Raw genomic sequence first — 21,818 nt, 5'->3', positions numbered from 1 at the left:
TTCCCAGTAGGTGGCAGTGCCTCTGACAACCTCTTCTACTGTCTACCTCATACCGTTCAAGATGTCGATTACTGAAACTGTTTTCTGTCTTGGACAAATTCTAAGATACATTAATCCTTCTTACAAAGGCATATTATAAAACACTTAAAAACATACTTACATAGCCCATTCTAGCTTTTCATTTTTTATTGAGTTATACAGTGCCTGCAACAAGAACACAATGCCAGCTCTTAGTTGGTTCTCATAAAATGATTCCCATCTGTGGACGGTGCCCATATCAACCATGATTAAATCTGCATATAATGGTGAAATGTTGTCATAGCTATATTCTATCCCTGACTGATCATAGGAAATGAGCTTGTCCATCTTCATTTTTAATCAAATTATTTGAACAATAAAGGAATAGTTGTTGTTCCTTCTTGGCTTGGTCACACCTGGAGGCATTTGCAAAACTTGTAAGTAATAGCAATAGAGAGTGCTTCTGGATTAGACCAAAGGCCCAGATAGTCCAGAATCCTTTTCCGGCACTGGCCAGCCAGACTCCTGCAAACAGGACCCATCACAGAACAAGGGAACCTTTCACAGCCCTAGGGCTACACCCGCTTTGGGGCTACCTTCCGCCCTGCCTGCCTCAGCCACCATGGCTAGCGGTCAGGGATGATGGGATTTGGAGTGCAGCAATATCTGGAAGGGCCAGGGACCTGCCTGTTCAAATTCTCTCATATAAGCAACGCTTCATCTTTGAAGACGATTAGTGCATCAGACGCAGAAGCCTGGGCTTTAATCTGTCCCCCTTCCATGTTAGCTTTCCAAAGGCAGAGAGTTTTGGCATTCAGTTGTGCCACCCCACAGCTGCAATCTGAAGTGCGGCAGCCTCAAGGAGGTGGAACCACATGTATTTATTTTCTGATCATGACACATAGAAGAGCAGCTCTAAGAATGAAAGTGAAAATAATCACAGCATAGATAGTGGAGCAGAGGCTAGGGTCATTCTTATTGCATGCATGTTCAGCACCTTAGCATAATGGAACTTCAGCCACAGACACTTGGAATTTCCTGCAATAACAATACACCCTATTTCTCCCCCACTTTCCTTTACTAGATATAGGATTACCTTCAACAGATCCTTTGCAAAATCCTTCCCATCATTCAGCCTGTCCAGATTTGCTGTAAACTGTTGGCAGGACATCTTTTTCCCAATATTCTGCAATGCAGAAGAACAGATACTTTATTTTCCCCATAAGTTTTTCATGCTACAGGCAATATATTGAGATAAATGAAGTAAACATATGTCAAATGTACTCTTTCTTTGTAGCTCAAAGTAGAGCAGTGCCAAAGAAAGAAGATGGAATGTTGGTTTTTTTTTGTTTTTGTTTTTTGTTTTTGTTTTTTCTTGTATAAACTGCCAGGCTTTGACTGAACCAGGTAATCAGTGTTTGCCTATGAATGTGAAATGAAATGAATAAGGCACTCTGCTGTGGGCACGCAGGCCGGGCTATGGTCTCCAGTCTTGCTGCAGGGCTTTTTTTGCGGGGGGGGGGGGCTGGGGAATTGTTTCCCCATTGTCATCTCATTGGCTTTTTCTTTCCAGGAAACCTGTTTGAAATGTGTGTGTTAATGTGTGACACTGGAGTTGTATTGTGGGGCACCTGATAAGAAAAACAGAATATAAATGAATGAATGAATGAATGAATGAATGAATGAATAAAGAGTCAAAGGGTGCCTTGCGCAGGTTCAGCCTATCAGTTCTGAATTATGAATGATTGTCAAAGCCAGATTCTCCTCTCCTTGCCACATCTGACACAATGGCTGCTCCTGCACGGTGCCTGGTCCCATAGCTTTTTGGTTGAGCATGGTTGTGCGATTTATCTACAATACTAATATCACACCTCTTGCTAGGGCAGGGGCATCGTTATGAAAAATTAGCCTATTAAGATGCAATACTTCCTAATCAATGGATTCAAAGAAGTGGATGTTGCTGACATGGGAACAATCATGAGACCTGGGGACCCAGTTCGCACATCACAGTAAGCCAAACTATGGTCCGCTGTGGAAGAGAGGGCATGTTGGCACATGCTGCTCCCATTGCACCCACCCGGCTCCTCCCTTTCCAAGCCGGAAGGGGGGAAAGGAAAGACTGACTTAGGTTTATGTGCAAACTAGAGCTTGTGGATTGTTTCTCCGAACCATCATGAGAGCAAGTCAGTTTATTTCTTAACAAAGTTGGGAAGACATGCACATTACACACATTTTCTTTTTTAAAAATGCACCACTTTGGTAGATGTTGCTTTCCTTATTAACACATATATTTTACAATTCCAAGTGCCCAAAATGTACAGAAATGTGGTGCAAATTGTAACGACTGCACTTACCACCTGAGAAAGGGTTAAAGAGCAATAATAAGAGGATCCCGGAGCAGAAGAGAAAGAGAAAGGAGGAGAGAGGAAAGAAGAAATTAATGTCACCATAGCCATTGAGAGTTTACAGCTCTGAGATGCTGCCTTCCAAATACTTATCCTCGCTGAACTTGCTGTATTTACCACACCATTTCACCTACAGAAGAATTTGGGACTTTGAAATTTAATTTCCTGCCCAATTCTCCTCCTCCTTTCTCAGTGGTAACTTAGGCCAGGTTCTCACAAGTAGCAGGTAAACCTCTTTGGCTACTAAACCATTTTAGTTCTGACTGGAGTAGCAGATTTACATGACTGAATGTTCCTCCACAGACAGAAAATAAAATCTGCACACAGGAAATGGGCATGTCAGAGAGAAGAAAGTTCCAAGAAGCAGTTCTTAATGACATTTCTATTTGCAGGTAAATTGTTGCGCGGGGAAGCATGTTGTTACTTGAGCCCCTTGCTCACTTCTGAAGTGGAACAGGGGGGAAATCAGTTCCCCATGACACCCAGGTCCTTTTCATACATTCCTTTGGTACAATCCCCCCTCACTCTCCTCCATGCAGTGAGTGTATTCATGGAAAGATGTGTCAAAAGGCCTCTGCTGCTTGTAAAAAGTGGGCCTTAGAGACAGAAAACAGAGACAAGCATGCAACTGGGTTTGGGTTAACCGGAGCCTGTTCGTCTTGTCAAACAACACTGTAAATGTTCCCTTTAAATGTGCTTAACTTTAAATAAGGGGACGTGGGTGGCACTGTGCTCTAAACCACAGAGCCAGTCCCAGCTCCTGCCAACCTAGCAGTTCAAAAGCACGCCGTTGCAAGTAGATAAATAGGTACCGCTCCGGCGGGAAGGTAAACGGCATTTCTGTGCGCTGCTCTGGTTCTGGGTTTCCGTTGCACCAGAAGCGTTGCGCACATGACCCAGAAAAACTGTCTGCGGACAAACACCGGCTCCCTCAGCCTGTAAAGTGAGATGAGCACTGCAACCCCAGAGTCGTCTGCGACTGGACTTAACTGTCAGGGGTCCTTCACCTTTATCTTTTTAACTTTAAATATGCTTAACTGGCGTACCTAACTCACTATGCAGACTGGCAGCTTCTTTCCACAGCTGCAGACAAGTGTCTTTCTCAGTAGTTGTTAGGGATTGTACCTTGGACAAACGGAGCTTGTGGTCTACCATGGAGCTACAGGACTTCAACCTAAAAGGGTGAGGGCTATTGTCCGAATCAATGTAAGTTGCAGTGTTATTTTCTAAGCAATCAGCAATGCAGCAATCGGGAACAAAGCAGTGGGGTGCACATTTATCTAATTACGCAAATCACAAACATAAATACTTCTTCTGAAAATAAACTCTTATACACGCTTATCTTAGTTTGCCCTCCACAATCCCAGATGGATGAGACTTGAAGGAAGAGGCTTCCATTGCTAAATACTCTCCAACATATCGCAGAGGAAAATCGGGGTGATTGTCTTTTGGGTCCGCGTTCTTGTGGGGAGCCAAAATGGGACATTCCAGGATCCAGTCAGAAGCAGGGATGGCTTGTGTAATTCTGGGATGTGGGACAGTTGAGGGGTATGTTGCTGGAGGCAGCAATTTTGCTGCATATAGAGCACGGAATTGAATGCCCTTCCCTGCCATTGTCTACTACTGCCATGACATCAGTTTTCAAAGGCATTTTCCAGATAGCAACAAATCTACCTGGAGAGCAAGAGCACAATGTACCGTATTTTTCGCTCTATAACACGCACCCGACCATAACACACACATAGTTTTTAGAGGAGGAAAACAAGAAAAAAAATATTCTAAACAAAATAGTGGATATATGATTTTTGTGGTTCATGCTGTGGCCGCAGACATGTGATCTGACAGTGAGTTTGGAGTAGCCCAATGCAAAAATCCTGAGGATCCATGTGGATCCATGCTTTGTAACCACGGAGGAGGGAAGGAAGGGGAACCATGGATCCTCTGCTCACGACTGCAGCAGATCCCCACCACCACCCACAGGCATTCGCTCCATAACACGCACAGACATTTCCCATTACTTTTTAGAAGGAAAAAAGTGAGTGTTATGGTGCAAAAAATACGGTATGTCTTCTTCTGAAAATACTTACATGGCCGTGCAGATCTGTGTTGAGCAGCATGAGGGCACAAGTGAGTGTGTGGATTCCATCTGGAAGAAGCAAGTACGGTAATTTAGCCTGTTTCTAAATTGCACTAACAACAAGATATATTCAGCATATTGTGGCCCTTGCCCTCACAAGGCAGGGGGACATTCAAAAAGCCAAGAACAAAATTTGAGAAGGTCAGCTTCATTTGGCTCCAAATTAAGATATTGTTCCACTTCCACAACAGCCTCACTCCCACTTACTTTTCATCCTAATAACTATTTAGCTATTTGAATTAAATGCAGTTATTAAGCAGGTGGTATTATTCCAGGAAACCATCTAGTCTTTCCTTTCAGTTTGCTTAAAAAGCAAAACTTACCATTATAAAGCTCATTTCAAGGATTCAAAGTGCTGCTCTCAGGAATATGTACAAAGATCCTAAATAGGCCAGTCCAGTATTAGTATTCTCCTGTGGTGCAGTTAGATAATTTTAGGTTCTTATTGATGGAGGGGCGACTCCTCTTTAGATAGTAATGTGCATTTAATGCACTGCGTTATTTCAAAATGCGGGGAGCCAAGTTATTCTGTTTCTGGGAGCCCTTCTGCTCATTCTGCCAAACTCTGCATGTTTTCTGTTAACTTTTAAAGAAGATTTCACTGGCAAGCCTCTCAAAAAGCGAGTTATGTCAAGGTGCTATGTGGGGCAAAAAGGCCCAGTTCTGAACCATAAGGTGGTGTTACCTTCTGATGTGCTCTCTTCTGGATTGCACTGGCAATATCGGTGTGAGAAATGGATGAGGACACGTTCACGTTCCTGTGTCTCTCCCATCAAGGGGAAGGCTTTTAGGAATGTTCTAGACATGGAAAGGTAAGAAAGTTAGCAAATAAATTGAAAGGAGACAAAAGTTGCTGATCATAGGTCGTGAGATACCTAAAATGGATGTGGCTCTGGGACTTCCAAAGTCACAGTTTACTTCAGTGGTACCTCGGGTTACAGACGCTTCAGATTACAGACTCTGCTAACCCAGAAATAGTACCTCGAGTTAAGAACTTTGTTTCAGGATGAGAACAGAAATTGTGCTCTGGCGGCGCAGCGGCAGCAGGAGGCCCCATTAGCTAAAGTGGTGCTTCAGGTTAAGAATAGTTTCAGGTGAAGAACAGACCTCCAGAACAAATTAAATACTTAACCCGAGGTACCATTGCATTTATTATTATACTATTCATTATAAATGTTAAATCTCCACGTAGCTGAGCATGCCAACACCATACCTGGTTTGGGATGAAAAAAGGCACAGGACTGAGGCTTTCGGCGTCATTAACCATGGTGACCTCTGGGAGCAGCTCTGCACAAGGGGGATTTGGGGCACAGGGCGACAGTGGGTCTGCCCCCACATAGGGACTGCGCCTGACTACTCAGACGTGGAGAAAGTTCACATGCGTTGATCTTGTTTTAGCTTTCCAGTGATTTGAATTATCTTTTGAATGTTTTTAGTGGTCCTTTATTGATGCCTTAAAAGTTTTATTCTTTTTGTTAACTACCTGGTGGTTTTATTACAATCAAACAGTATATAAATCTTGTTAGGTGAATGAATGAATGAATGAATGAATGAATGAATGAATCTATCTGACTTGATTCACAACTCCTGGACTAACATGTGAAAGGGGGAAACTTCATATTTACAGTTGAACATACAGTCCATTGCTTTAAAGAATGCATTACAGAATGCATTACAAATGCATATATTCAGATAAAATACATTTAGAAATGTGTACGTTGATAAATAAAATATTATTTAAGTACAAAATATGCAGATTTTATTTTTAAAATGCAGATTAATCCAGAAATAGAATAAATTTATGAATGAGCAAATGTGAAATTGAGAAGACCCATCTGTCCATCTCTGCCTCTGCCTAAACATTTCTATTGCAATCCAGAAGGACTGAGGGCTCTGGCTATGTGAGTGCCATGGATACTTGTCAGATTAAACCTGGAATGCCACTTATAACAACTAGCAAAACTCTTCTCACTGCTTCCCATTTTGTGTGCCTTCATAACCTTAAATAATTACCGTATTTTTTGCTCTATAAGACTCACTTTTTCCCTCCTAAAAAGTAAGGGAAAATGTGTGTGCGTCTTATGGAGCGAATGCAGGCTGTGCAGCTATCCTAGAAGCCAGAACAGCAAGAGAGATTGCTGCTTTCGCTGCGCAGCGATCCCTCTTGCTGTTCTGGCTTCTGAGATTCAGAATATTTTTTCCCTTGTTTTCCTCCTCCAAAAACTAGGTGCGTCTTGTGGTCTGGTGCGTCTTATAGAGCGAAAAATACGGTAGTTTTATAGCCTGTGTAACCCTGAGGAGCTGAGGTGGACACCAAAGGCAGGAAGTTTCCAGCAAAACAAGGGGAAAATGTTTCTATGTTATAAGAATATACACATTAAAATTCCTTCTGTCTTTGCCAGCCTGAGACCCAGGGAGGGGCCACAGCACATGCTTTGTGTGCCGAAGGCCCAGTTCAATCTGCACCTACAGTTTAAAGGATCTGATTGCACATGATGGAAAAGACCATAGGCTGAGGATTTGGAGTACTACGGCTGCCGGTCAGTGCTCGCCCACACCTTGCTTATCCCATGCCTAGAAAGCACGGGTCCAAGAGGTTTTCCACTTGTCCTGTGCTTGCTGTCCAAGCGGTCTTCTGTTTGCCCCACTGCTTTCCCCAGGAAAACCCTCTTTCAACGCTGAATTGTAACAAACGTCCATCTGTGGAAAACCTGATTGACATTTGCCTCAATTCGGCTGGAAAGTGTGGGTTTCTCTGGGTGGGGGTGGGGGGAGGTGCTGAACAAGCAGAAGTGTGGACAAGCACTCAGAGTTTTACTTTTTTATTATTATTTATTAAATTTGTACCCCACCCTATATCCACAGGTCTCAGGACGAGAACGGTCTAAATGGGCAAACAACCTGGTAAAAGGCAGCTTCGTATGTCCCTATGACCCAAAAAGTCTTACAACACATCTGGAAGATGGTTAGGTTTATACTCCCAAATGTGACTCTCTAGTGAGAGAAAGTCTCTCCTCATGTTCTTGCTGTCTTCATCTGTTGCACAAACTGTAAAAACAAGCTCCTAATCTCAGATGTTGCAAAGGGATGTGTGAGTGGAGATGTCTCCAAAGTACATTGAAGCTCTTCAGAGCCATGTAGTTTAAAGCCACCTTCTGGAACTGTATCTGGAAGAGAACAAGGAGCCAATGCGGACATCCTAGTACAGGCGTGATGTGCTCCCAGCAGCTTTCATTCATCAGATGGCGTGGGGTTGTGTACACTGAGTGTAGCTGAAGCTTCCAGGCAGTCTCATTTGGCAGTTCAACACAGCAATTTTGAAAATATTTAGACGCTAAGCAGGGAAATGCTCTCCCAGATATAGAAACAGTCTGACCTGCTATTTCAGTGGGGAAATGTATGCTTGTATTAGATGACATCCAAATATACAGAAAGTAACCATTTGGACCAAGCCCAGGACCTAGCAGGAGGAGGAAGGGAGAAGCACAGCGGAGAGAAACAGATGGGAATAGAGACTGAGAAGAAATGTACTCTGGCTAAACAGGCTGGGTGTCCTAAATGAAAGGACTCAAAGTCTGAAACGGAATCTGACTAAATGTTGTGGAGAATCATGTATACTGAAACCAGATGTCTTTTTGCTTTGTGAAGGGCTTTTCCCAATGGAGAAATGTATTCCTACCCCTCTTCTCCTTCTGGAACTACCCTCTACTGGCAAACATAAATTTGGAACTTCTGTGAGAAATCACCCTTAAGTGACTTCTCTTTTGAAAGAGCTATCAGGCTATCATCACACATATTTGCCCATAATGTTTCATTAAGCCCTAAGGATTTTCAAAGGGAACAGAAAGGTAACAAAAAGGCAATGCTACTCTTCAGCTTTGATCGTTATTTCAGTGAGGCAACATATGAGCCAGCTCTGGGACTTTTGTTGATCCAACAGCCCTTTCCCACTTCCCAGCCTTCATACAAAACTCAAAGCACCCTGCCTGTAGATGGGAAGTGAAAGCATCACAATATGAAACTGTGTTATTGCTGCACTCGGCCTGCCACCCAGTCGCCTGCCCTTTACCTGATGACCCAAAATGCGGCTGATAAAACTAACCTATTTAAAGGCAAAATAAAAAAATTCCTTCCAGTAGCACCTTAAAGACCAACTAAGTTAGTTCTTGGTATGAGCTTTCGTGTGCATGCACACTTCTTCAGATATTTAAAGGCAGTATTTGTAAACAAAGAGGAATCCAGACATAAGAGACAGGCAGTTGAGTTGAAAGTGCTTGATTTTTGTTAGACTCCTGAGATGTCTGAAATTAAATGATGGCAACAGAAATGGATAGTGTGGGGCCTTACCTCTAACTCACGCATTTGAGATCCCTGCCCATGCAGCTCACCTGAGTGCTTTATCCAAGGTCAGTCCAGTGAAGTCAAAGAAACGGAGATATTCTTCTGCTACCAGTTTGCTAAATTCATTACTGTAATTAAAGAGGCCACAGTCAGTGTACTTCTGCATACTCTTCACCAGAGAATCTAATTCCACAATCCACTGAACATGGGTTTGTGTTCCTACATTAGATACTTGTCCCAGCACATCCTCCATCTGTAGTGAAATTGATCCAGCCAAATATGAGCTCTTTCCAGCCCCATTGGTTTTCAACTGTAGAGCCAAGCCATCCCACTGGACTGAAAAATATCCATGCTCCAAGTTCACTATGTAAATGTATGTATTTTTGACTCATTGTGTGACTTGGACATCCTTCCCCCTTTTAATGTTTGCTTCATTATTGCATTAATGAAGCAGACACTAGAATTCTCAGTGACCGGTGAACAGCAGAACTGTCAGGACTTGGGAGCTAGCCAGGAGAACTGCTAGCAATGAAGGCTTTATACAGACCAAAGAACCAGAGCTGATGTGGTAAGCAAGGATATGGAATATTTTGTTGCAATAATGGTAACTCTCACAACAAGCTTGCCTGGGTAAATTACCAGATTTTGTTCTCATTTCTGGTGCCACTCACTGGTGCAGGTTGAAATCCGCCACATCCAGATTGCTCTTTGCACATATCTACCGGCACTGATTTGTTGCAATAAATGAATTTTCAGATGGGTAGGTCTTGCAGCAAAAAGAACAGAGTCTTATGGCACCTGATAGACTGTTGTCTTTCTGTCTAACCTGGTAGACTGTCGTCTACGACAGCTTATGAAAGCTTACGTTTTAGTTTTTAAGGTGTCCCATCACTGTTGCTTTTAACAAATGCATTTATTAGTATATATTCAATTCATATGGAGAAGCATTATATGTAACAAAAGCACATTAATTTCCACAATTTCCCAGCATTGCTGGTGAATGTGGGATTTACCAGTACTGTAAGTGATAGAGATGAGAGTAAAAGTGAGTCATTTGTTGCCATGCTAAATGCCTGTGAATAATCAAAGCATCTTGACCACTGTTCCCCAGGCTATGCCAAGCAAACAAGAAGAACAAAAAGAAAACATTGTGATTGATGGGAGTGTGTTTTTACATGAAACTCCAATTCACATGTTATGTATACTTGAAATCATGTTTGTTAACTCTAGTATTCCAAAAGGAGTAAGAATAAAAATAACTAAAAGTCTTTTAAAAAACATACCTTCCCAAAGAAAAAACATTTCCATTCCTTTGAGTTATTAAATTTTCATATTGCCTTTCTGAAACAGCATAAATGCTGGAACAATAATTCTCCTAGGATATTTATTCATATAGCATAATAGGTTATCCAGGCCAGCTCTCTCAAGACCACCATGGGGATTATGGTCAGGAGGACAACAGTACATTCCTAGGCAGAGTGGGGCTGCTATCTCCAGCCACAGTACTTTTTCCTGTGGAACAGTCTGCCCAACCTCCTAGATGTTCAGAGTGACACCCTTGCCTGTCCTTCCTAAAGCGTTTGTTTCCAGACATAAGCACCCCACTGGTTCTCTCTCTACATCAGACTGCTGAGTGGGGTCAGCCAGAGTTTTGGAGTGTATCGTCAGCAATATTCTGATGACACACAGCTCTTCTGTGACCCTCAGATGAAGGCTCTTGGGCCAGAATTAGCCAACCCTGGATCAAGCCATCTCATTTACCAGTCATATTGTGAAGTGTTTAAAGACAAGCAGTAAAAGCAGAAAGAAATTAGGCTCAGAAAGCGCAAACACAGCAGAGATGTCTCCGCTGCAGAGCAAGGCGATATCCTTTTCTCCTTGATCTAGTCATTTGGCATCTTTTGGTCATCTCGTGAGCAGCTCAGTTGCTATATTTCCCTTTCCAGAGAGCAACTAGAGAAAGTCATGATGGGAACCGATGTCTGCAGGGAAATCAGGACCGGCCAACCCCTGAGGCAGGCTGAAACAGCCACCTTGGGTGGCAGAATCCTACAGGGTAGTGCCTCCACGAGTGCCACACCTGCCCCTGCTGCCACTGGAAAGAAGAAGAGTTTGGATTTTATATCCCGGTTTATCACTACCTGAAGAAGTCTCAAAGCGGCTAACATTCTCCTTTCCCTTCCTCCCCCACAACAAACACTCTGGGAGGTGAGTGGGGCTGAGAGACTTCAGAGAAGTGTGACTGGCCCAAGGTCACCCAGCAGCTGCATGTGGAGGAGCGGAGACGCGAACCCGGTTCACCAGATTACAAGTCCACCGCTCTTAACCACTACACCACACTGGCTCTGGGGTCTACTGGGGTTGTGTGGCTGCAGCTTCTTCTGTTGAGATCTGTGTGACCCCAGTAAGCGAGGCTGGGGTGAGGAGGCAGAACCTTCCTGTTTCACCTCAGGTGGCCCAGTGCGTGGGGACACCCGTGAGGAAAATTTAATTGATTTTTTTTTTTTTAGTGCAACTGCAAAAAAGATAATGCTATTCTAGGCTGCATCAACAGAAGTATAGTACTGCTCGATCCTGCCTTAAGGGACGCGGGTAGCGCTGTGGTCTAAACCACAGAGCCTAGGGCTTGCCAATCAGAAGGTTGGCAGTTCGAATCCCCACGACGGGGCGAGCTCCTGTTGCTCAGTCCCTGCTCCTGCCAACCTAGCAGTTCTAAAGCATGTCAAAGTGCAAGTAGATAAATAGGTACCACTCCGGAGGGGAAGGTAAATGGCGTTTCCATGCGCTGTTCTGGTTTGCCAGAAGCGGCTTAGTCATGCTGGCCACATGACCTGGAAGCTGTACGCCGGCTCCCTCGGCCAATAAAGTGAGATGAGCGCTGCAACCCCAGAGTCGGCCACGACTGGAACTAACAGTCAGGGGTCCCTTTACCTTTATCCTGCCTTGGTCATACCACACCTGGAGTGCTGTGTCCAGTTCGGGCCCCACAATTTAAGATGGATATTGGCAAGTTGGAACGTGTGTTGAGGAGGGTGACCAAGATAATAAAGGGTCTGGAAACTAAGCCTTATGAGGAATGGTTGAGGGAATTGGGTATGTTTAGCCTGGAGAAGTGGAGACCAAGAGGATATAAGGTAGCCATCTTCTAATATATCAAGGGCTGTCACATCGAAAAGGAGCAAGCCAAACTAACAGCTCCAAGTTACAAGAAAGGAGATTCTGATGAAACATCAAGAAGAGCTTTCTGACAGCAAGAGCTGTTTGACAGCGGAACGGTCTCCCTTGGGAGGTGGTGGGCTCTCCCTCCTGGGAGGTGTTTAAGGAGAGGTTGGGAGGCCATCTATCATGGATGCTTTAGATGAGATTCCTGCATTGCAGGGTGTTGGGCTTGGTGAGGCAGTGGATGAGCTAGACTGTTGCCTTGCTTTGGTAGTGGACTGGAAGAGAGCCAACAAACTGAAGCTGAATCCAAATAAGACTATGGCACTATCAGTGGGCAGTTGCCTAGACCTGAAGGAGTGGGAATGCAGCTTGGGGGGTCCTTCAGGATCCTTTGCTGTTACTTGAGCCTCAGGTGGTCTCCGTGGCACTGATTGCCTCCCATCAGCCTCAGCTGGTGGCCTTGCTGCACCCCTATCTGGACAGGGACACCCTAACTTCTGTTGTCTGTGCTCTGGTAGCCTCTCTAGATTAAATTACTGCAACACGTTATATGTGGGACTGGCTCTGACGCTGGTTCAGAAACTTCAGCGGGTGTAGGAATCAGCAGCCAGGGTGCTCATCGGGGAAGACTGCTTCTGCTGCAACTGTGTGGGCTGCCAAGTCTGGGCCCAAGAGACACTGCTGGTTTTAAACAATCTATTAAACTATTGGGGTTATTGGGTTTGCCTGTTGCTCTGTTGTGCATTTTTGCATTTTTATATGGTAAACCACCCTGTGATCCTCAGATGAAGGGCTGTATAGAAAGGTGGAGTTCATATTTGAAGACTTAACTGGCCCTAGTAGATTTGAAATCTCTACCATATGCCTTTTCCTTTTTAAGCATCAATCCTTTGCTTGTCTCTGGGGAATGCTTCTCCAGCCCTCTTCCCCATCATCTCTCTCCTTTCTCTCTTTAAACTTTAAATTAGACACAAAAATGGAAAGCAGGAACACAATGTCAGGAGAAGCTGTCACTTAGAAAATCAGGTTCCTCTTTTTTCAGCAAATGAGGTCAATGTGCCCTTCGGGAGACATTGTAATAAAGCTATTTTCATGCTGTTTGGGACTTTAAATTAGTAGGTGCCCCTTTCTCTCAGAAAATTAGTAGGTGCCCCTCCTCTCAGTGTTCTGATGGGAAACTGCCCCATTTAGTTTCAAGACATAACATTTGGGTGCAAAATATATTTAAATATGAATGCTAATATTGTGGGATGGGGACAAGAACTATTAACCCGTTTCAGATTTGCCATACAGCAAGCCTTAAGAGCAGAAGTATAACAAGAAACATGGGCTCAGTTTCCCCACATAATAAAATATTAGAGAGAGGGAGGGAGAGAGGGAGGGAGTGGTGCTGATTTGAAGCAAGCCCTGAAAGACACACTCTGTCTCTAATCTCTGACCGCAGTTTACTGTTGGTGGAAGTTGACTCTATAGGTGCTCAGGGAAAAGGTGCATATGAATGTGTCCCAGGGCTAAGACCTCAAATGGAAAAGATTCCAAGATAAAGCCTTGCGTGAGCCCTGACACAATTAAACCCTATGCAAAGCGGTGAAGCTTTCCATGGAGGAACTGAATTTGGGGAAACTTAAACTTTTTTTTTTTACTGTGGAGATTGTCTAGATGATAATGGTGGTGGAGAAATGTTAGCGGGGAAACCTTTTATGTTATAAATTCAACAAAGTTTCTCCATACCCTTTTCAACCACTGTTTCTCCAATCTACTGCTGCTTGGGTGACTTTTTTTAAAAAAAAAGTTTTTCTAAAGCCACTCAGAAACCACATAGAGAGCATGGCAATGTCACATTGCAACCAGAGGTGGCTATGTTTTTCGACAGAGTAGATCCACTGAAGCTAATGAACATTTATTTATTTAGTTAATTTATTGCATGTATACACTACCTTCATATTCCAGGGATCTCAAGGTGGTTTACCTGCTTCTTCTTCTCCTCCCCATTTCGTCCTCACAACAGCCCTGTGAGGTGGGTTAGGATAGGAGGTGGTGACTGGCCCAAGGTCACCTTCTGCACTTCATGGCTGAGTGCAGATTCAAACCCTGCTCTCCAAGATTCAAACCCTGCTCGTCCAGTACTCTAACCATCCCACCACACTGGCTCTCCTAACATGACCCGGTTAATTCCATTAATTTCAGTGGGTCTGCTCTGAGTATACTGTCTCTCTCCCACTCTGGCCACACTGCATTGGCTATTTAGCAGGCATGACTAGTTGGGACAAAGTGGGTAAGGAGGCACATTCAGATCAATCAAATGGGGATCTTTTTTACCCCTGTTGCATTTCCTTCAGTGAGCATCTCCATTCACATTTTATGTGCAACTGGATCAGGGTAAGGGAACTGAGTTGCTCCAATTGCTACAAAAGCAGGGGCATCTTCTCTCTTCCTCCTCACTTCCAGACCTTTGCAAACGTTTTCATATTCTGTGGCAAATTACGGTAAAGGGGGGGCACCCCTTTCATGAAAAGAAAACACCACTCCCCCTTTGGCTCTGCACTTATCCTGGTTCTTTGATGATGGCACTTACTTCTTTCCCAGCTGGCGGGCTACGTCACAGTGCTTGAAACCTTCAAGGTGATACAGGCGTTTGGCCAGTCGCTTGGCAGCCGCGTTGTCTGCCTTGCAGCCATTGACAAGGGTGTCTGTGCTTCCCTGGTCAAGTTGTTCTGTGCTGCCCATATCAGAGTCTGAGTCAGAAAGGGCATCTTTTATGCTGGCATCACTGCAAGGACAAAACAACAACAACAACACACAGCTAAATAAGCAAAAGTTTAACAGGGTAGTGAAGCTATCAGGCATAACAATACCCCCATCAATTAAACCATGTTGTTTTTACAAAGTACTATATTTTTGCCCCAAATCTACATTGATAAGTTGTTCAAATAGATATGAGAGTAGTTTTCCACAAGCGGATGCCACATTGGCAGACACTGGTTTAAATGTATTTTTTCTTACATTTCTTACATGTTATATGTTCGGATCATCAAAACAGGATTTTTCTGCCTTATCTTAAAACATGGGTCAGCAACCTTATTCAGCCATGGGCCGGTCCACCACCCCTCAGACCATGTGGGGGGCCAGACTATATTTTTTTTTTGGGGGGTGAACGAATTCCTATGCCCCACAAATAACCCAGAGATGCATTTTAAATAAAAATACACGCTTTACTCATGTAAAAACACGCTGATTCCTGGACCGTCCGCGGGCCGGATTGAGAAGGCGAATGGGCCGCATCCGGCCCCCAGGACTTAGGCTGCCCACCCCTGTCTTAAAATGTCTGACAAGGACCTCAGCGTTCCACATATAGGATGTTTGGAATACAGGGGTCACACTTCACAATATACCAGGATTTGGGGTAAGTGAGGAGCACAGCTTCAGTCTGTACAAAACAATTCAAATGATATGTAACCATTGTTTCTGTGGTCTCTCAAGAAGCCAAAGATCATCAATTAAGACTTCCAGATTAATGAGTTGATAGGATCGTTTTATTATGAAGACAGCTGTCGAGATTCATACTACTTTGGCCTCATAACAGGTTGCCTTCAGGTACAAAACATACGCACTATGAGTATGGAACACTCAAGTATATTTTTTATAAACGATCACTTAAAATACATGGAAAGAGATGAGAAGCAATGGGCTGAGCTGTCGCTTCCATGCAGAGCAGAAACACAACCGTCTCAACATGTTGCATTTGTCTACCTGAGCACAGATTCTAGTGTGACAATGTTCAGAAGCAGCCTTTAGACCCGAATGTTTAAGGCCCTTTTAGACTGTTATGATTAGAAACCTGTGCTCTGATCTTGACACATTTATAGATATGTCCTCCTTTCCATACATCTTATTTATTCCATACATCTGGGATTTAACCTGGTTTCTGTCTTGGGACCGTGCACTGGCCTTATAGCACCTTTAGAATATATGGCATTTTGCAAATGAAAAAATGAAAAAAAAATGTACCTATCCCAAAGAACTTCAATATAACTTTACTATAAGATAAAGATGTAGCCTTTTTATGGTCGTTTACTGAAAACTAACATTTTTAATTAACATTTTAAATAGAAAATACAGAAAAACATGAAATCCCATAACAACTTATATTTTAAAAAATATTTCTTATTGCAGTAGCAATAAAACTACACCTTTCCTTTTAAGATGAATCCAGAATTCTCTTTCCTTGTGTAATTTTGATTACATTACATAAATTCATAAGCTTATATAGAACTGTAATATTCCATATTTTATCTATTTTATATAATTTTTTTATATTCCTTTTTTCCAGTGGAATCAAACTGTTGTTACAAATGTTTGCAGTTAACACTTTTGCTGCCATTCAATAGCTACTATCATTTAATACTAGAATCATAGCCATCGTATGTTGATTTTAGGCACCCATCCTTTAGCCCAAACCCCACACAATATGCAACTCCTCTGGCTTCAAAACCAATGGTGTGCCTGAACAGAATCATACGAAGACCCCCAAATGCTACAAATACCCCAAATATCAAATCAGGGAAGCGCAGGGTGTAAAAATCTGATTTCTGCCACTGCAAGCCACCTGCCCTCTCAGCACTGCTACAGTTGTAATTTCTTCAACTTTAGACTATGAATTGTACAGAACATGACATGACCTGCTCTTCCCACCTCACCAGATCTGCAATATACTTCACACCCATCAAGCTTTCTATCGGCCATACCATGCCATAGGAGCTACGTGACCAAACATCTATCGGCCATACCATGCCATAGTCCCTGATTCTGAAGTGGTGTCCCTATGTCACCAAGAAGAAAGCCTCTTAAAAAAATTCTTTTGTACATAGTGCATCAAGGAGTAGGGCTTACTAAAAGCAAGCCCGACATTACCTAGGGAATGATATTGTGCTAATGGGGGGATTGGTTGGTGGGAGACTGACTATATTGGCTGGCGATGGGGAGAGAAAGCAACATTGACTTCCCTGCCGTGGGGACTTCCTTGCTTCTGGAGGGCAGAAAGAAGACAGGCCCTCTGTGGGGCGTAAAGGAAGCCCCTGGCCAAAGTGGACTGGGGCTGATGGGGGATTTCCTCCCAATGCAAACAAGCAGCTTCAGAAAAGGGGCTTCCCTGAGCACTGTAAGGTAAAAAGGGGAAGGACCCCTGGAGGGTTAAGTCCAGTCAAAGGCGATTATGGGGTGCGGCGCTCATCTCACAGTGGAGAAAACGATGACAATTGTCCTCCCTGCTTGTAGCGATCTTGGCAACTATCAGTGCCCACAGTAAACTAGATAATTATTAATTCCCTAAAAACTTGCACATCAGGTGCAAATTAAGGCATTTGATATCACATCTAGCAGAATTCCTGAAGGCAGAGAGCATTTTCTAAAGGTAAATGAACAAGAAGTGGAGTCTATAGAAAGAAACGCTGATAATATATTTCCATCATTTATCTCTTCCCTCCTTCTCTCTCCTATAGTAAAAACTAAGACTGTAAACTCCTTTAGTTGCATGCTGCCTTTTCCTCCCGACCCTGCTTTCTTAAGCACTGAGGCAATATATAAATAATTAGGGTTGTTGGCCAATTGATGCAATTTAAAGTGCAAACCTATATTCAGAAATAAGTACCATTAAGTTTAATGGGCTTTGTTCCCAGGTATGTGGGTCTAGGATTGCCACTTCAGTTTATTAATAATGCAATTAATTAATTATTAATAATACAATTAATAATCTGCCTTTAACCAATTAATATATTAACTAGGGTTATATTAATTAGGAATATATCTGCATGTCATCAGAATCTCAGTACAAGTGCCTTCTGAAGATACTTATGAAAATGTGATAACAATTTAATAAACAAAATCTATGCATCACTCTCTTCAATCAAATTTAGCATCCAACAATTAATAAAGCCTGCAGCTCTATTAATATCGCAACCACATCAAGAATATAATAATAATAATAATAATAATAATAATAATAATAATAAATTTTATTTATATCCCGCCCTCCCCAGCCGAAGCCGGGCTCAGGGCGGCTAACAACAATCAAATAATCAAACAGTAAAATGGTCACACATTCTAAAAATATTTCATTATAAAAATTAATTAAATCAAATCGATGGCAATTTGAAATATGAAATAAAGCTGAGTTTTCAAGTGATTCATTAGTGAATAATTGGTTAAAACAGCACAGTTAATCAACTGCAAATATCCAACTTATTGACAGCTGTTAGTATAAGAGGATCATTTTACCTGATTGAATTAATAAGCCTTGTGGCATCTTCTTCTGGTCTCTCCATGTGGTACCCATTTGGGATGTTTTTCAGAGATACCCTGCTCAGCACATTTTCGGACCGGCTGCTGGTGATGGAATGCTTCAGGGGGCTCCCAGAGTCACCATCTATCGCCCCGGCCATTGCGTCTTCCTGCTTATCTGTTCTTGTGGGCTCCAGGACTTCCTTCCCGTGAGCAAGGAGTTTCTGTTCTAAAAGTTCAGAGCTTTCCTTAGTTCTTTGCTGAATAAGAGGTGTGAGTGGAGCTTCAAAGCTAACACAGCTGTCTGTCTCATCTGTCAGTGAGAGCACATCCAAGGAATCCAGACTGCTATAGTATGTACCCTTCATGAGGTCAGATTCAACAATTTTTTCAAAGGTAGAACTGAATCCGTCCCTGATGTCTTTGAATGCAAAATCTTCCCTGTCATCATCACTGCAACTTAGCTTGCATTCTGCACCAGTGAAGCTGAAATGAAATCATACCACTCAACAATAAAGAAGTTGCACTCACTGAATGTCATTTTTTCCAGAGATAGTATAATTTGTGAATTGGCTTTCAAGAGTAGAGATGAAAATCACAGAATATAGGAAAGCTTTTGCAGTGAAACATACCTGATCCTACAATATAACTTTTGCAATAATCTAGTCAACCGCTGTAGCACAAGATGCTCTCTAAGACCATAAAATATCTAACAGCCTGGTTTTTTCTTAGACACCTCCATGACATGCTGAAGAGGCAAAATGTTTTTGCGTTAATTTTTAAAACAAGAAAAGCAGTTTGCTTCTTTAGCAGAGAAAGGGGTGGAATGAGAACTTCAAAGAATGATAAATTCTTTGATAAGTAGACGGATGATAAATAGAACCAAGAAGACAGAATCTGGCTCCAAAATGGGAAACATTTGAGCAAGGCTGCAAGAAGCTTCTGACATACAAGACATACTGCACAACTCCTCTGAGAATTAATTCCTTTGTGTCTGGATTTTGTGTCAAAGAGGTAACACAGTCACAGAATCCTGGGGCTGGCTCAGGCTATTCAGGTGAGAAATCTGAATCAGCCCACCCACCACCCAAGAAAGTTTACTTGCCTAGGAATTCCTGTTGGAGAAGGCAGAGGGAACAACCCCAGGAGATGGCTCCAAGTTGGAGTACCAGCCCTTTAAATAAAAAGCTGACACACTGGGGAAAGGAGGAACAAAAGGGGCAGCAAAGGAAGGCAACCTCTGAGCCAGCGGCAGCCTTGAAAATGTTTATTTGGTAGTGGCATTCCCAAACCCAGGTCCCAGCTTAAGGCAGCTTTCAGGAGAAACTCAAAGGCATACACACTAATCTGAGTATCAAATGAATGGACTACATTTTTGTTACCTTATCTGTTCTTCTCCATCCTCCGGATCAAACAGCTCTGCAACATCCTGCTGTAGATGCAACCCTGCTTTGCTGAGTGTCTCGCTGAATAGCACCGTGTTCTTTTCCAAAGCAGCAGCACCAGTCCTCTGAGTGGTTTGAGTCTGTGTCAGAGCTTCCCCCTTGCTGTCAAAATCTCTCTGTTCTCCAGACTCAGACTCTGTGTGTAACCCATTTGTCAGCACCAGGCTGCTGATACTGTCCCTGGCACTTCCTGACTGTTCTTGCTCTCCCCTTCCCTGCTGCAGAGCCTTCTCCCTCCTTGTGTCTGCTGCTGCTCCCTGATGTTGGATTGCATTCTCCACACAGGAACCCTGATCTGTGCCTTTGTACATTGATCTGGGTGGCTCGTCAGCATTGTTCCGGACGCTGGATGTGATGCCAGGGGTTTCTGCTGGCTCTGTCGGCCACTTGCTCTCCTTCGAGAGGACTGTGGCTAGCTGCATGCTTGAGGTATGTGGCTCATTATATGCTGCTGGTGACTGTGAAAATGGAATATTTCCATTCATGTTCTGTTGGTTCTGGCTTGACTCGTTGGTTTGAATATTGCCTACAGAGAGAGAGAGAGAGAGAGAGAGAGAGAGAATATCAGAATCTCAACTGATTAATCTTTAAAATTAAATGACAGTTAAATGATGGTAAGGCTTATTAAAACCTGGCATCTCCAGCCAAAAGAAAACCCAAGCACCAAGCACTGCATTGGCACATGTCCACCTTTCTCTCCCTTCCTGCCCCTGATTCCATTGCTCCCCTAACTCCTAAGCCTTTAAACAAAAGCATCATACTGTGTAAAGTGCCTTGTCCATTGGTGGTCCTACATAAATAATTCAGCTGAAAGTATCACTTTATGTGATGTTGGTAAAGCATGGTGAGCTAGCATGTTAAAGTGCTAGTGGATCACTCTGTATATTTGGATCACAACAGCTTTACTTCTACGATCAGAGAATTGTACTTAGTAGAATAGTTCATAATGCACTAGCATCTCTTATGTTAGTGTGTTTATACTTGCCCTTTTGGCTGGGTTCCCCCAGCCACTCTGGACAGCTTACAGCACATATAAAAACATAGTAAAATGTCAAACATTAAAAACTTCCCAACTTCAGGTGTCTTCTAAAAGTTTTTTATCTCCTTGACATCTGATGGGAGGCTGTTCCACACCTTATGCTTTGAGCTGAGCTGTGTGGGCTCTTCTTAACCATGAACTGGGAAATGCTGACAACTAGAGAGCATGCAGACTGTTACGTTCTGCTGGACTACTATCACGTGTGGCAAAATCCAAACTCTTCTTCTTCCCTTGCAGTTAAAAGTGGAATTCTTTATTTACAGCACCTCCTGCCCTAAAGACTCAAGGCAGATTATGGCAATTCCACTCTGGCAGCGTTTATAGTCTTGGCATATGAGAGAATATTTGTAATTTCCGTAACACCTTAAACTACAGCAAAAATGTGCAAATTTGCAGTTTTGTTCCTGCTGACAAGTTAGTTATAAATATCTTTCTCAGTGCAAGAGTAACACCTTTTGCTTCCCATGAATACTGCTGAGATGTATCACACCAGTAGGGTGATTGGAAATGTGAATTTACTGGTGTGTAATGAGGAAATTCCATTTAGATTCAAGGAGGGCTTTTACTGGCTGGAACCAAAAGAAGGACCATACTTTTGGTATACATACTGTTTTGAGGTGTTTTTTGGGGGGTGGGGTGGGGGTAGGCTGTATGCTTGAGTCTTATATCCAACAAGGATCCAGTTGCTGGAATAGGCATACAAGTTTCTTGCTAATGGCCCCTAAGCATGGGTCATTAGATACCAAAAGAAATGGCTCTCTGCCAGAGGACAAATGGGGGAGCCCCCCCACAACTGTCAAAGCTAGAGTAGAGATGTGTGAACTAGAAGCAGGAAGCAGGCTGCGCAGCTGAGAGACAGAGGACTCGGCTACCCTAGAAAAGAAAAAGCGCTTTATATGAGTTACAACACTGTGACACCAGATGGCACTGTGGAGTCCCGTCGTTTGCCAATGGGATTTCCCTTTAAGAAGTTTACAACACGTTTAACAGAATCA

General features: G+C 43.0%; 1 protein-coding gene across 1 annotated transcript in view; it reads right to left on the bottom strand.

Moving 5' to 3' along the window:
* PSD2 (pleckstrin and Sec7 domain containing 2) overlaps window positions 1-21,818 on the bottom strand; it is a 64,345-nt gene that overhangs the window by 28,615 nt on the left and 13,912 nt on the right. The window contains exons 2-9 of the mRNA XM_082234296.1: window positions 19,722-20,310; window positions 18,337-18,825; window positions 14,639-14,833; window positions 8,949-9,029; window positions 5,246-5,358; window positions 4,511-4,569; window positions 1,115-1,204; window positions 161-204 (exon numbers count right to left, since the gene is read on the bottom strand). Of these exons, the coding sequence (XP_082090422.1) occupies window positions 161-204; window positions 1,115-1,204; window positions 4,511-4,569; window positions 5,246-5,358; window positions 8,949-9,029; window positions 14,639-14,833; window positions 18,337-18,825; window positions 19,722-20,269 (1,619 nt within the window). The 5' untranslated portion in view covers window positions 20,270-20,310. The remainder of the gene's footprint in view (window positions 1-160; window positions 205-1,114; window positions 1,205-4,510; window positions 4,570-5,245; window positions 5,359-8,948; window positions 9,030-14,638; window positions 14,834-18,336; window positions 18,826-19,721; window positions 20,311-21,818) is intronic.

This window comes from Podarcis vaucheri (assembly GCF_965113315.1).
Source record: "Podarcis vaucheri genome assembly, chromosome: 8".
In the NCBI taxonomy this organism is placed as follows: Eukaryota; Metazoa; Chordata; class Lepidosauria; order Squamata; family Lacertidae; genus Podarcis; species Podarcis vaucheri.
Note: the sequence above shows the minus strand (reverse complement) of the source record. Positions and strands in the feature narration are given on the sequence as shown.